Source organism: Adiantum capillus-veneris, chromosome 20 (genome assembly GCF_014529385.1).
Source record: "Adiantum capillus-veneris isolate H3 chromosome 20, ASM1452938v2, whole genome shotgun sequence".
Classification (NCBI taxonomy): domain Eukaryota; kingdom Viridiplantae; phylum Streptophyta; class Polypodiopsida; order Polypodiales; family Pteridaceae; genus Adiantum; species Adiantum capillus-veneris.
The window spans coordinates 85,628,664-85,645,316 of record NC_140950.1 but is presented as its reverse complement, the minus strand read 5'-3'; the positions used below and the strand labels follow the sequence as shown (position 1 = coordinate 85,645,316).

Sequence of the window (16,653 nt, the reverse complement as noted above, 5' to 3'; positions counted from 1 at the left end):
AAATGATTGGAGATACCAAGCATTTGCAAACCAAGAAATCTAGTTGAAACCACATTCTCCTTGTTTTTGCCAAATGCAATTCAAGAGCACTTCATGAGGGTGTATGCCAATTGTGGTGTCCTCATGAAAGCAAGATAAGTCTTTATGTGACGTTCCATACATGTATTCATGGATGATTTGGTGGGGTTCTTGTTCGGAATGTCATCACTCATAAAACATTGATTGTAGGGTATACCCAACATTGCTGTGGCAAGGAAGCTCTGTGTTGTTTTCACATGATGCCTTCCCTTCTCTCCACATGCAAACACCTATGGCTTAAAGGTCTCTAGCCTTATGCACGATGTGGACTTGGGTGAGAGAACTCCCAATGAGATTGCTAGTCAAAGATTATTATAGGATATGGTCAACACGAAGGGAAGGCCTCTCTCCGAATCCATTCACCTATTCTTGCACCTTCAAGGCCCATAGCCTTACGCATGACCTTCACATGGGAGAACTCATGAGAAGATTTGAAGGGAAGGCTCTCTCCAGATCCAATCATCTAGAAGCCATGTGGCCTTACACAAGATGCTGACATGTGTGAGAGAATTCATGATGAGATTGCTAGTCAGGGTTGCTCGAGGCATCATTCTTTGCAGCACTTCGGTTGATATGTTCTTTCTCCAAATGCAAAGCACCTATGCTTGCCACTTGAAAGCATGTGGCATACGCAAGACCTTCACATGGATGAGATAAATCATGTTGAAATTGCTCGTCAGGAGTTGTCCGAGAAACATGCTGTGCTTGGCAATGCTTTGGTCGATATCTGTGTCAAATGTGGTGGCCTTACAAAAGTTAATGGTGAGCTTTCTATGCAAAATATTGTCTCTTGGAGCATGTTGATTGTAGGATGTATCCATCATGGCTATGGCAATGAAGCATTGTGCTATCTTCATCGAATAAAAAGATAAGACCTCTCTCCAAATGGCATCACCTATCCATTGGCTACATAATTGATAATTGAACGGTAAAATAGAAGGGTATGTAAAAGCCTTTGAACTCTTTATTCAAAATTGACAACATAGTGAAACAAACACATTAAAAATGCAATCGTGAGAATGGAACATTCTCATGTATTATAAAAATTGAGGACAAACTCTCTCATGTCAAAGAACGTGCATGTTTTTATTTTTTCAATCATAAAAAGAGAAAAATCATATTATAAATTTTTTTGGATTAACAATTTGCATAAATTCTAACCTTACTTGCGATTCTTTTGCGAGGTGCACGTTTCAAAATTGGGGCATGAAGATCATGATCTCAACCGTCTAAGCATGAACCAAACAAAAACAAAGTAACATTATTATTTTCTGATGAGAACAAAGCACAAGGCTTTGATAAACTTGTAGATACTCCAAAGGCTGAAAGCCCACCATGAGTATCGTGAGTATAGTAAATTGGGTATATGTTGTCCGGACTCCGGAATCCGGATCCGGGCGGGATGAGGCGTTCGAAAAAAATTGTATACTTGATTGCGGCTTTTCTACCTTCGCATTTGAATAGAGTGTACTACTTACTCGTCAAGTCGTGACGAACCATCATCGAAGCAAAGTCTCTCTCTGTTTCAGCGTCGGGAGTTTGTCTGAGACAAGCGATTGGGCGCATTTTGGCTGGGCATGGAATGTGCTTACAATCACTCTTCTTGACTATGCCCATTTCTTCAACCTCTCTCTCTCTCTCTCTCTCTCTCTCTCTCTCTCTCACACACACACACACACACACACACACACACACACACAATTATCACAAGAGGAGATCTGCTGGCAGCAAACTTCTGTCTTCACCATCAGTAATGCGACTTGTTAGCTATTCCTTCCACAAGAGAAATCGATGTGAATTTCTGCGTGGTCACAGGTGTACATTGGTTTTCCACATTCATGCGTAACATATAAGTGTTGTTAGAGGAATCTTAGCATGGGCGGGGTACCATCGACCCCCCGAGGTGATGCACGTCCAGAAGAACATGGCGATTATTTGCTTGGAGTCCTTGTTGGAGCAAGAGCTGTAGACTTACATTCTCAGTTGTGGGAGAGACTGCTGAACCTTCCATTAACCCTCCATTGGACCGACAAGGTCATTACTGAGGCATGCAGAAGCATTGGTAAGAGCACATTTGCAAAGCTGACAATACCTGCGTTGCATAGTAGATTTTTATTCCTGTCAGTGAAAGAGACTTTGCCTTAATTTATATTATATCGATGAGAATAATAATGTATTTGATTTTGAATGTGGCTTGGATGTGTGTGTGTGTGTGTGTGTGTGTGAGAGAGAGAGAGAGAGAGAGAGAGAGAGAGAGAGAGAGAGAGAAGAAGAAGAAGAAGAAGAAGAAGAAGAGAATTTTAGCGTTGTAGGAAACTATCCCAAGAGACCTTAAAGATTTATCCGACGAGGAGAGTTGAACTCAAAACCTGTTATTCAAGAGGGAAATGGCATAATCAAAGAGAGAGAGAGAGAGAGAGAGAGAGAGAGAGAGAGAGAGAGAGAGCCGTGTGCAAAGTTCAGAGCAATGTTCGGGAAAGTTTTTCTTTTCTAAGTGGCCGGGTTTCCTCCTTGTAAAGATGCAAACCGGAAATAATAATAGAAATTTCCAAAATATTTGTATGATTTTCGAATTATTTCCTCATATATTTACTGGTTTCCCGTCACCATCACTTGCAACCGGCTACTCTTGATTTTTAGCCGGCTCAAGCCTAAGCTGAGGCACACCTTTCCCGAACACTGGTTCAGTGGCATCCTGATGTCATACGATGCAATCGACAAAAGAAGAGCCTTCGCTACCACGTAGCTATGTCAAAAAACTGTAAATGGATGTGTGGGTGGTATACAAGGCATGAGAGTAGTGTGGCTAGGATACATGACAAATGGATGGAGCTTTACTCATAAAGGGGCTCAATGCATTTCTATGCGCCTAGGATAATGCATCATCATGAATGTGCAAGCCTAGACAGCTTCATCCTATGGTAACAGGAGTGTAGTAACATGGGGGAGCCCCCTGTGAGGACTCACATGAATTCTAGAGAATTAGTAGTCTTTTGCTGCCTAGGATAATACATCATCATGAATGTGCAAGCCTAGTCAGCTTCATCCTATGGTAACAGGAGTGTAGTAACATGGGGGAGCTCCCTGTGAGGACTCACATGAATTCTAGAGAATTAGTAGTCCTTTGCTTCCATCTCTCTTGGAGATATCTCAGGTGTTAGTGGGGATGTGGTAGTATTTAGTCAATACTATGCATGATGGAGCTGATGGTTATATTATCTTGTGAGTCTATACTTTGCACTTTCCAATTTTCCTTAAAGGGTGAATTGGGCTTATCCTGGATTCATCTAGGTATATCTCTAATGTCCTGGACTGCCCATTTGTGCATGTGATGATCTGTAACCAGGGGCGCTCCGTCGATGAAGAGCTCTGATCTCCTCGGCTCTAGAAAGAGTGACTCTTTGCTGTACTGTAGCCCCATGATGAGATATCGTCTGTGTGGGGTGGAAAACTCCCTAAGCCTTGTCTGCCTAAGATGGTCTCTCCGACTTCTTATCTGCACTAGCATATGCTCTCAGTGTTGGTACTTCTCAAGTAAAAAACGACCCAAACATTGTTGAACTAGAGTCATTGGCACTAACTGGGTTCTGATATCATTGTAACAAGCACAACCGCAGACAGAGTCTGCCTCAAGCAATCCACATAGCTTGCACATCTTGGTCTCCCTTGAGATGCCCGTTGCTCTACCTACCTCAATTTCGATAGGGTGGACGGGACTACGAATCACCACCCACAAGTTGTGTGGTTGGAATGAATCCATGTATGGAAGGTGCCGAAGACAGCTATTATGTGTCCGCATGAGAAAATGCTCTTTGTAGTAGGGTAGGCACTTGCACAGTTGGTGCCAATGGCCACCCAAGGTGGCTATGTATGTCTGTTTGAGCTCGCGTTTCACCACTCCGTTCCTCTTGTTGCATGAGAGAGATAAGTGGTGCACTCAAATCATACTGTTTCGGTAGTAATCCTATCCTATATTGATCTCATCACTAAAGCACACCATACCCTCTAGCCACCCGACTTTGCTCGAAGTGTGGAGGCTTCGCGATAATCCCAGGAGTTTGGTTGGTCTAGCATATCTCTAACTTAATGAAGAAAGGGTAGGTGTCACATGCACAACTAACCCTATGTGTACATGGACAAGTTGTTCCTACTTCTAGGGTTTAGGTAGCCTAGGAAGTGTTCTGGCACCCTTGTGAGTTTGTCTCCAGGCCGTGCATGTCCAGGCACTCAGAGTAGTTGCATATCCTTTGATTGCACAAGCATTAGAACCCGGCATGATCTCATTTTTCCACTCAGCTGCATGTAGAGCACTTAAGTGGCAGACTTTTAATAAATGATTCATTTATTAATAAATGCAATGTCGTGGGGCTCTCCCAGATACTGCTCGACCGAGCATGCTGCCACCTATATAAGGAAAGCCAGCACTTGCAGTTTTGGCAGAAGACAGCAGATGCTCAAGTGCACAAGTCAAGACGTGCAGCAGCACCAGCAGAGCCTCTCTAGCGTTTTCTCAGCAGTTTAGCCAGCGTTTTTGGAGACATCCATCAGCGATTGCAGATCAGCCCAAGCCACTGGCGTTTTTGAAGATCCCAGCCAGAGCACCAGCGTTTTGTAGATTTCAGGCCAGATCTGCCAGCGTTTGTGTTTTCAGCCCTTAGGCTCGTCAGATCCGACCAGATCCAATAGTAGATCCTCGCTGCAAGTGCCATTTTGTTGCAGATCTGCCAGTAGACATTTTTCAGCCCAAAACAGCCCTAGCGTTTTGCAGTTTCCAGCCAGCGTTTTTGCATTCAGCCCTCGCTCGACTCGGCGGTTGCAGATCTGCCCGTATTGGTGCAACAATTGCAGATCCTTAGCAGATAGCCTAGCGTTTTCAGATTTCAGCCTCGTCGTCTTAGATCCCGAACTTGGCGTCGACATCATCGTCGTCATCGTCAGAGTCTCCATCGTTGTCGTCGACATAGTCATCATGGGTACCACAACATCTAGAAGCATTGTACCAGATTTTGTGCAATCTAAAGCAAATACATCTCTAGCAATAGAGAGGGGGGCCCTTGGAGGGGGTTTTGGCCACCGGAACGCGGAACGGGAATGGCGACCCATTCCCCGTAGAACGGGGGAACGGCTGAGGGGTCCGGACGGGAACGACGCAGAATGGGAGGGATAAAAAACATCCAATGTTAGGTGCAGCGGAATGAATGTTTGCGCTTTGCTCAAGATGAGTGCTCCGAACTGTGCTCAAGGTTCCTTTTAGTCCTTGTGGAAGGGAGAGCCTTCTGTTCTTAATGGAAAGTGCTATGATCACAACAAAGTGAATGGACACTGTGCGTGCAAGTGTATGAGACTGAGAGATAGAGAGAGAAGAGATATACGACACCGGAGACGTTGTAAAACCCTCCTCTGAAGGCCCCACTCTCGTTGGCGAGAGTGGTCTACTTATTGATTGCACAAAGTGGTACAATGACGATGCAATGGACTAATGCAATCTGGGACTATGCCGATGACGACGACGGTGATGACGAAGTCAACTCTAGGGCTGAAATCTGTGGTCTTCTATCTGCTGAATTTTGGGGCTGTTTCGGTGGCTGAAAATGACTGTTTTGGCTGCGTTTTTATGGGCCGAAAATAGGGGTCTTTTGCAACCAACTAGGGCTGATTCTGCTGTTGTTTGGGGCTCAAATTCAAAAACGCTGATGCATTGTTGAGCGTTAGTAAAAACACTAGCCCTTTGTGGAAGCTTGGCTGAAAATCAGAAACGCTAGGGCTGCCTGTTGATGGCGATGATGCAAGGAATGCAAAACGCTGGGGATCTGGGGTTGCCGGCGGTGACTGCAAGGGAAAACGCTGGGCTGATGTGTGTGGCGAGGATGGGGACTCCAAAAACGCCAAGTGCTGGGGTTCTGTTAAGAAAGGTGCCTGTTGAGCATGTGCTCCTGCTGCCTCTTCTGCCAAAAAGTGCTAACTTGGGTTTGCTTATATATTAACTTAGCAAAATTGCCCTACCTACTTTTGTTGGAAAGTCACTTAAAAATCATAAGTGAAAAATACCAAAAATAGGGAAAATAGGCTAAATGCATTGGAAAATTCCCCTGATTGAATCTGATGGATTCTGAAGGGAATATTGATGATCATGCTGTGTGCAACCAGAGGATATGCATCTATGCTAAGTGACTGGGCATGCACGGTCTACGAATAGACTCATAAAAGTGCCAGATCACTGTTAATCTAGACTTGATTGGACTGACTGAACCTTGATCATGCTGTAGCTTGTCCACGGACACATAGGGTTGGATGTGTCACGTGACATCCCTTCCTTTTCAAAGTGAGGTATTGGTACCGAACTGTATGGCGTCGAGGGAGATCGCCAATAGCATCCGGAATCCTGGAAGGGACTCTTCGCCGGCCCACTCTGATGTGTGGGTCGTGCGGTACTTGAACTTCATAAAGGTCTGCAACGCTTGCTTCTTTGGGCTGCACCGATAGCGACACAAAGTCTTCTGTGGCTCCTTCCTTGCTTCAACTTCTTCTAGAGTCATGCTTCTTTCTTCTTCAAGAATCTCCATGGTTGAAAATTCTTGAAACCACTTCCAACACAAAACCATGAACATACCCATTCCATGTAAAGTGAAGGAAAAAAATCTTGTCTTCGCTAAAGACTGTGTATGCAATGTAGATGAACATAGAGACGGAGTGACAATCCGTTCATCAAACACATGCAAACAATGAAATCGCATCTTTTCTGTTTGATCGAAATCAATCAACTGTGGTAAATCACAATGGAAATGCCCATGCTTGGTGCTCACACTATCATGTGCTCGTTCTATGATTGTGTCATGCCAAGTGAGAGACATGGAATGTGACTTCCTTACATACAAACTTTTCATCTTTTCATGAACAATCCGCATACATTCGTGCTCATCCATGACAGAAACGTGCTCAACATACAATATGTCATGCCTTGGAAAAGGGATCACATAAAGACGCTGACTAAAATACAAGAAACGATCACAAATGAAACACTCGAACAATGCGTGCATATCAATCATACGAACACATAATACTTCCTGTAAGGGTTCTTTGGACCTAGGCTCGAGAGCCAAGATCGCTTCTTCCTGAATGATCGAATCGTCCTGTGGGGGTTCTTTGGACCTCGATTCGAAAGCCAAGATCGGTTCTTCGTGATTGATCGAATCTACAATGAGGTTAGCTTCGCTAGAGAAAGCATCCAACAACACATCATCCTTGTGAACAATCACAACATCTTCATGCAACTCATCATGCTTGTGAGAAATCACATCTTGATCATGCAAATCATCATGCTTGTTTTTATCATGCAATTCTTCATGCAAATCATTGTCATTCAAATCATCATGCTCATCATTATCATTCAAGTCATCATGCTTCTCATAATCATGCAAATCTTGTGTGTCATGCTTTAGAGAAGAAGAGACTGAGAGAGTCTCCTTTCCCCAAATCTCTTGCATTTGTGCCTGAACTTGAGAATAGAATCGCCAGAACTCTTTGTTTGTCGGTCGCTCTGTTCTTGTATTGCTTTTCTTTCTACTTTGTTTTTTGCGTGTCTGCGATCCATTTCTTCTTTTCTTACTTTGGCTTCCAAGCGGGCTTGCTCGCTAGCACGGGTTGATTGCCATTCTTATTTGGTACTTACGCTCTATGGCTGCGATTCTTTCTTCGCTTTCTCGCTCTATTTTTGCTTTTCGTTCTGCATCTCTTGCTTTGTCTTCTAACTTCTTGTCCGTCATCCTCTTGTTGAAAGCCTCCATAGGAGTTAGTGCAATCCTTGTTGTAGATGGAAAAGGGGGAGGGTCGGAAAAATCTCCTGGTGGGGAAAATTCTTCTTCACCTCTCATCACCTCCAAGCGAAGTATCCATTCCACTTTGAGTGATGACCATTCTGCAATGTGGGTTCTTGTGGGTTCTGGGTTCTTATGTTCATGAGGAACTTGGGTTCTTGAGGGTCTTGAGGTTCTTGAGGTTTTCTTTTGCTTGCAAATCGCGTTGAAAAGGATCTTCTCTTCACCCGAGTTCTACTCTTTTCCGCGGGCGCACCCCTTGGCGGCCTTGCACTCACGCCAAGGTTGCTTTTTCCCACCTCACGTGGATTGGCCGGCCGCTAAGTGCACGGTCCGCTCTTAATGAGTGAAAAGAGACACAAGGGGAGGCTGGACAAGCCCTTCTTTCTTTGGATCTCCGTCACTCTTCAAAAAACACGATTAGGAATCGACACGCCCAAGCGAACTTGGGTTCGTGCGACCTCAACAAGCAAAAAAAATTCTTGTGATTCTTGTGGTTCTTTCCTTGAGTGATACAGAACACTGCCAAAGCTCTGATATCAATGTTAGGTGCAGCGGAATGAATGTTTGCGCTTTGCTCAAGATGAGTGCTCCGAATTGTGCTCAAGGTTCCTTTTAGTTCTTATGGAAGCCCTTCTTTCTTGGGATTCCTGTCACTCTTCAAAAAACACGATTAGGAATCGACACGCCCAAGCGAACTTGGGTTCGTGCGACCTCAACAAGCAAAAAAATTTATTGTGATTCTTGTGGTTCTTTCCTTGAGTGATACAGAACACTGCCAAAGCTCTGATACCAATGTTAGGTGCAGCGGAATGAATGTTTGCGCTTTGCTCAAGACGAGTGCTCCGAATTGTGCTCAGTCCTTATGGAAGGGAGAGCCTTCCGTTCTTAATGGAAAGTGCTATGATCACAACAAAGTGAATGGACACTGTGCGTGCAAGTGTATGAGACTGAGAGAGAGAGTAGAGATATACGACACCAGAGACGTTGTAAAACCCTCCTCCGAAGGCCCCACTCTCGTCGGCGAGAGTGGTTTACTTATTGATTGCACAAAGTGGTACAATGACGATGCAATGGACTGATGCAATCTGGGACTATGCCGATGACGACGACGGTGATGACGAAGTCAACTCTAGGGCTGAAATCTGTGGTCTTCTATCTGCTGAATTTTGGGGCTGTTTCGGTGGCTGAAAATGACTGTTTTGGCTGCGTTTTTATGGGACGAAAATGGGGGTCTTTTGCAACCAACTAGGGCTGATTCTGCTGCTGTTTGGGGCTGAAATTAAAAAACGCTGATGCATTGTTGAGCGTTAGTAAAAACACTGGCCCTTTGTGGAAGCTTGGCTGAAAATCAGAAACGCTAGGGCTGCCTGTTGATGGCGATGATGCAAGGAATGCAAAACGCTGGGGATCTGGGGTTGCCGGCGGTGACTGCAAGGGAAAACCCTGGGCTGATGTGTGTGGCGAGGATGGGGACTCCAAAAACGCCAAGTGCTGGGGTTCTGTTGAGAAAGGTGCCTGTTGAGCATGTGCTCTTGCTGCCTCTTCTGCCAAAAAGTGCTAACTTGGGTTTGCTTATATATTAACTTAGCAAAATTGCCCTACCTACTTTTGTTGGAAAGTCACTTAAAAATCATAAGTGAAAAATACCAAAAATAGGGAAAATAGGCTAAATGCACTGGAAAATTCCCCTGATTGAATCTGATGGATTCTGAAGGGAATATTGATGATCATGCTGTGTGCAACCAGAGGATATGCATCTATGCTAAGTGACTGGGCATGCACGGTCTACGAATAGACTCACAAAAGTGCTAGATCATTGCTAATCTAGACTTAACTGGACTGCCTGAACCTTGATCATGCTGTAGCTTGTCCACGGACACATAGGGTTGAATGTGTCACGTGACATCCAAATAATGCAATTTTTAGCTCTATTTGTCTAAATACAAGTAGTATGAGGCCATGGATTATGTGAGAAAGAGGGGGAGAGGGAGAAGAAGAGAGCTTGAGCCTTGAGCCTCATAGACGTGAAAGTTGAGACGACTCAAGAGATTCTTGAATCTTCAATGGAAAATGTGTTTCATGTAGGCTTGACTCCTTAAGAGCTTGAGAGAGAAAGACAGGTAGGAAGAGGGAGAGGGAGAGAGAGAGCTTGAGAGACTCCGAGAGAAAGATACGTAAGAGCTTGAGACTTGAGAGAGGGAGCTTGAGGTAGTAGATACATAATGGCAACCTTGTGCATTGTCACTTGTAAAGGTAATGGATTGGGGGGGGGGGAGGGGAAGGGTGCATTTTATAATGGGGAGCTGAAAATATTGCCCCCAAATTTTGCCCATTTTTTATTGCTGCCCAGCCGTTTTGGCAGCCCCGTTCCGGTTTGGTCATGCTGTCCGGAATGGCCAGCCGTTTCATATGATCCTCCACCCCCGGAACGTCGTTTCGGAGGTTCCACACCCCTAGAGTCCGTTCCGTGGTAACTATGGGTTTGAGACCCCATCTGGTGCCGTCTCTTCTCTCTCTCTCTCTCTCTCTCTCTCTCTCTCTTTCTCTCTCTCTCTCTCTCTCTCTCTCTCTCTCTCTCTCTCTCTCTCTAGCACTCTCTTGCACACTCACAGTTTGCATTCCACTCGTGTTTTGGTCACTGCACATTATCTCATTAAGTCGAGGAAGGATCTCCCTTTCTCTAGTAAAAGGAACTTTGAGCATCCACTGATCACTCATCCTGAGCCATACACCATCATTCACTTCTACATTGGTATCAGAGCTCAGCTCTTTGTCAGTGTTCGGTATCATCACTCAAGGAAAGAAGCACAAGAAAACCACAAGAAATGTTTTGCCTGCTTGTTGTGGTCACACATTAAATTATATCATGCCAGGTTAATGATGGTGGAGCAAGATGAGCTGTCTGTGGAGCAAGCAATGTTGGTGAAGGATGAGGAGACCTGTGATGCGGCGAGTCTCATATCTCTCTTTGCTGTTGCTGATCATGAATGATCTAGCAGGCTAGGGGATGGGCAAATTATGTCAGGAGTCTTTTTGAGCAAGGGATTGCGCATATGTACATACACATGCATGGTGCATCGAATAAAGGATTACCCAATTTCCATAGCCAGGTGGTTACGTGGGGCCCATGTGTGTACAGGTAGGACAGGGTGTACATAGTGCATCGATTTTCACTATTATCAGTACCAATGTGTTTTTTCTACAATAAGGAGGAGTTGGTAGCGTGTAAAACTTCTCGAGAAAGCTATCCGCGGGCCGACGACATGAGGTAAGCAGGTGTGTCAGATGGCATCGAGTGGCGTCAAGAGGTCGAACGGGGTCAATACTTGCATGCGGAGAAGTATGGACATGACGTGGGTGTTTTCTTGTGATACTTATGGAGAAAGGTCATCATGAGGACCACTTTTTGGGGCCACTTCACGTGGTTGCGGGATGCATTATTGGGAAAAACTGAGTGCCAGGTGTGCGGATGATGCAAAAAGGTGACAACTATGCACTGCGAGGTCAGTTTTTGGCTTGTTCGGGGTCCGTTTGAGGTCATCTAAAAGGCCACGGGTGCCCAACTAATAAAGCTAAGTGTGGGAACTGAAAAAACAGAGAGAAGACCAGAAAAAACGTGGAGAAGAGAGGAGGAACAGCCGCAAGTGTGTTTTTGCTGTTTTTGGAGTATTTTTTGGCCCTAAAACTGCTCATCCGAGGTCGTATTTGAGCACTGTGACATTGTAGGGTGGGGTTTTTGGGCGTTCCGGACGCAATGGCGCTGTCCATTTTGCCAAATTCCTCACAGATTTTCTGCCGTTTTTCTGTGTAATCTTCTCCGGTGAGTGAAGCCTCTGCTTAACTTTGTGGTTGTATCTGGTGTATTTCCTCAATACTGTGTAAACTATTTGCCCCATTGGTGTTGGGCTGAGCTTCATTGAGTCTAAACAACAGCAATTTGCTTCCTTTGAGCTGAATTGAGAGTGTGTGTGTGAGTGTGTATGTGTGAGTGTTGAGTGGGCAAGTGGGAAATCTCTCTCTTCTCACTCCGTCTGTGTGTTTCCTGTCTCGGCCAGGCTGGTTGTGTAAGCCGAGTGGTGCCCCATAATGTGTGTGTATCATCCCAAGAGTGTGTGTCGGGTCATTATAGAGACGTGTGTTTCGGATTTCCATCCCGCTCACATTCTTTTGGCGCCTCCACGGAGGATCTTCTTCGAGTACCTTCTGCTTCGGGCTTCGAGCTTCGAGATTGGGGGTTACAGGTTACAGGTACAGGTACAGGTACAGGTGATTCACACAGGTACAGGTAGCTGGAGTACAGTGATATACTAGCAGTGATGTCACTTGCAGTTGTTGTGGGTATGCATCACTTGGCGTCTATTTGAGCGCATCGTCTATTGGATTGTACGTTACTTGTGGAAACTGCCATTGTACGCATTTATGGAGCCATACTTGGTTGTATTTGGCAGTCCCAGCCATTTCTGAGACTTGGTCTGGAAGATAGTCATTTCTTTGCATTAGCCTTCGTGTGAGGGTCGATAGCGTGAGGTTTTTATTGAGTTGGGGGATTCTCAAATGTGGAGATCCTTTCGGTGATACAGGTAGCTGGAGCACCCTTTTTGTGACCTCGCCATAGGCTATGTAATAGTGATTCCTAATGATGCTCGGGTTCTATTGTTGGCAGTTTATGCATACATAGACCGTCTATATTTTGGGTTCACATTGCTCTACTTCTGGGGAAATTTTGTCAATATTTTTCCAAGTTATGATGGCTGGTTTTTTGGTATTTTGAGCCATTTATGCTGTTATGCTGCTGAAATTTGGGCAAAAATCAGAGGATAAGTCAGGTGTGCCTTCTTGGGAGCTTCATGGTTGGCTTTAATGGATGATCAAAATGGCCCTCAGTTCACTCCTTTTCATTTAACTCAAAGAATCTAGATTAATGTTCATGTGTCCAGGAAGATCTTTTTCCAGCATCGCATAGTCTTTATGTTTGGGCCAAGAAGATTGAGAGAGATCCTGGAATGTCCTTTGCTTGTTGTCATTCCGATGATTAACTATGAAAACTCATTTGATGTGCATGTGTTTGTCCTTTTCTGAAGTTGAGCTCTATTGAAGTTTCTGGGAATTGAGTTAGTCAAAAGTTTTGGGTTCTTGCACGTGTGTTCGAAGGGGTTTTCAAAGCATTATAACTTGGGTAGCCATGGCTTTCTCTTATATGGAAGAAGTGATGAAGATGTGGAAGAATTTTTGGAAAAGATGGAGGTCGCCTGCATTAGCAACCAGATTCATGACCCTACGCAGATGTTACGCCTTCTCCAAATTTGTTTGAAGAGTGATGCTGGAGTTTGGTCTAAAGCATTTGAAGAGGAGTTACGTGTGGCTGATCCACTTGTAAGGTTGAGTTGGGACAATCTACGACATGGGTTGGAAGTGGAGTTTGTGAAGATAGAAGATCCTGACAAAGTGTGGCAAGAAGTACAGGCTTTGGTGCAAAAGGAAGGTGAGCCAGTAGATGCGTACATACGTAAGTTTTCATTGGCATGGGAGCGAATGTGCAAGGCCTTAGCACCACAGGTACCACGCCTGACATGATGAAGAAGGACAGGTTCTTGGTTGGTCTTTGGGAGAATATACGTTGGAGAGTGGAGCTAAAGAAGCCTAGGACATATGAAGATGCACTAGAGGTAGCAAGGAACAAAGAGTGGAAGCTGAAGAAAATGAGCCAGTTAGGGGTGGAGTCTTTGCCAGTGAGGTCTGAATTTCAGCCTATGGACTCTTTACGAGGTCGCATGCCAGGGGTTCATCACGAACCAGTGGTTCCTGTTACTACTAAGGTTATGCCAACAGTGGTCACTACAGCAGTGCAAGATGATGGGCTAAGGCAAGACATGAGACAAATGGTAGATTTAATGAAGAATCTCAGCCTAAACATGCTAGGTCAAGTGGGAAATAATCGAGGTCGAGGGAGGTTTGCAAATCAGCCAGGAGGTGAAGAAAGGCCTAAAAATGGTGTTGGATAAAGCAATGGTAGGTTTTGGAGGCAGACGCCCACATGTTACAATTGTGGAGAGTTGGGTCACATCAGCCCGCAATGTGATAAGCCACCAAGGATGGGGGGAGACATGTATCCATCGCCAAAAGAGGTGCTAACTAGGTCGCATGATTATGGCATCGAAATTAAGGGAGATAAGGAACCAGTGGATTAACCCAGGAGGAAAAGGGAAAGACAAAAGTGTTAAGTGTGGTTACCTTAGAGAAGACATCAAAGCTAGAGGATACATTAGTGATGCCTATTGGGAAGAGGACGACAGAGGACAAGGAAGGAAGAAGTGCCCCAGGTCCTAGTAAGAAGAAGGGAAAGAGTCATGAAGGTGAGGATGTCAAGGCCAAGAGGAAAAGGAGAGCTCGTCGAAAGTTTCATGTTTCAGATTTTCCACTAGGGGATGGGCAATTAAGCTATGACTTGAAGGAGGATCTGACAAGCAGGAAGGCAGATGTTACTTTTGGGCAACTTATAGAGATGGTGCCTAAGCTAAAGCGACAATGGAAGAGGATGGTTAACCCAATGGAGAAAGAGCCAGAGAGAGGTTCAGTGAAGGTGTTGGCAATGGATGAGCTACCAGACATTTGCCCAATAGTAGATGTGTGGCATAAAAGGAAAACTTTGGGACAAGGTTATGTGGATGGTGGAGCCCAAATATGTGTCATTACACACTCATGCGTTGAGAAGATGGGTCTTACAGTGTCTGGGTGTCAGGTTTCCGGATCAGATTGGCAAACCATCAGAAAGTAAAATGTTTGGGTGTTGTAAAGAGCTTAGAAGTGGAAGCATATGATGCAAAGGTAGTGGTATGTAATGCCAGCAGGGTTGGGAGCATATCTTATTATACTGGGCAGACCATGGTTACGTGCAGTGGGAGCTGTTCAAGATTGGCGACATGGTACGATTAGCCTCTATGGAAAGACAGGTACCAAGAAGCTTTATAATATGGACATAAGGAAACGATTAGAGGAGCTTTATGAAGATGAGGATGAGTCTAGTGATGAAGACTCTTCCACGGTGACAGATGAGGACAGTGATAGTACTACCAGCACTGATGAGGATGCTGATGTTGCATTTCTTTTGATGGACAAAGAAATCCAAGAGTTTGGTTTAGTTGCATTTGCGAATGAAGTTGAAGATAAAAGTGAAGGGCCTTATGAAGTGATTGAAGGGCTGATGCAAACCAAGGTTGAGTTGTCAAAGAAGCAGGAATTGTTGACACAAATGATCAGTGGAGACCTCTCAGCTATGGAGAAGGATATATATTTGCACATGCTGGCTAGTTTTCCTGATTTGTTCATTACTTCATATGAAGAGATCAGAGGGTTCAAGGGCGAAGAGATACATATAGAGCTGAAAGAAGGTGCTAAGCCAGTGCGGCAAAGGCTAAGAAGGATGGGTCAAGAGCAAATGGAAGCCTTGCGGGTAGAGGTGGACAAGTTATTGAAGGCAGGGTTCATAGTTCTAGTAGAGACCACAGAATGGGTGAGTCCAGTAGTGGTCAGTCCAAAGAAGGATGGAAAGTGGAGAATTTGTGTAGATTTTAAACCCTTAAACGCAGCCACTAAGAAGAACCCATATCCTCTTCCATTCATCGATCAGATCTTGGATTCAGTGGCAGGTTATGAGAGGTACAGTGTGTGTGATGGTTTTTCAAGCTATTTTCAATTAAAGATTGCTCTTAAAGACCGCACAAAGACCACTTTTATTACGCCATGGGGTTGCTATTGCTACACAGTATTGCCATTTGGGTTGTCAAATGGACCTTCCTTTTATCAAGAGAGAGCAAATTGGGTGTTGGAACCATTCATTGGTAGTTGTGTTAAAGCTTTTATGGATGACTTCTGTGTTTATAGCAGTAGGACTGAACACCAAAAGAAGCTGCAGATGGTATTGGCTCGATATGATGAATGTGGAGGACAACTAAATCCAAAGAAATGTCATCTAGCACAGCCAAGGGTGAAGTTATTGGGCCACATGGTGTCAGAAAATGGCATTGAGGCTGATCCAGACAAGGTTAAGTCTATTATTCTTCTTCCATCACCTACGAGTACGAAGCAATTGGCAACCTTTATACACAAAGTGAAGTACATGGCAAGGTTTATTCCATTGTCTTCTCAGATTCTTTATCCATTACAACAAGTGGCAAAGCATGATCCATTGCAATGGGATGACAAGTGTGAAGAAGTGTTTCAAGAGGTGAAAGAGGTGTTAGGGGGGTTGTCAGCCATGCAGGCTCCTGATTGGGAGAAAGTTTTTTATGTAAATCCCTCAGTAGGGGATGATGCCATTGGAGCCATGCTATTGCAAAAGAGGAAGGGCAGCCATTATATGAGGCCAGTGTATTGTGCAAGCCGAGTGAAGTTGGTAGCGGAGAGAAAGTTCTCGGATGTAGAGCTAGTGATGGCTAGTGTAATATTTGCTTGTCGACGATTTCGTCATTACTTGCTACCACGACCTTTTGTTTTCTTGACGAGTTATGCCTTTTTGCCACAGTTAATTAATGGCACTAACATGTCAAATGTAGTGAAGAAATGGGTAATTGAGCTGCAAGAGTTTGAGTTCTCTTTTCTAGTGGAAGATAGTACAAGGGCTACCCTAGCTGATTTGTTCACCTACAAGGAGAATCCCCTTATTGTTAAGGAAGAGGTGGTGAGAAAGATAGTTGAAGAAGTGCCATAGATCAGCAATGCACATGTGTTGTTCTTTGATGGTTCATACAGAAAGAGCCAT

At 44.5% G+C, this 16,653-nt stretch overlaps 1 protein-coding gene across 2 annotated transcripts in view; it reads left to right on the top strand.

Moving 5' to 3' along the window:
* Positions 1 to 1,556: 1,556 nt before the first annotated feature.
* Positions 1,557 to 16,653, top strand: part of LOC147432857 (uncharacterized) — an 88,611-nt gene continuing 73,514 nt past the window's right edge. For both annotated transcript variants that reach the window (XM_086492637.1, XM_086492636.1), the window contains exon 1: positions 1,557 to 2,140. In XM_086492637.1, the coding sequence (XP_086348763.1) occupies positions 1,954 to 2,140 (187 nt within the window). In that variant the 5' untranslated portion in view covers positions 1,557 to 1,953. The remainder of the gene's footprint in view (positions 2,141 to 16,653) is intronic.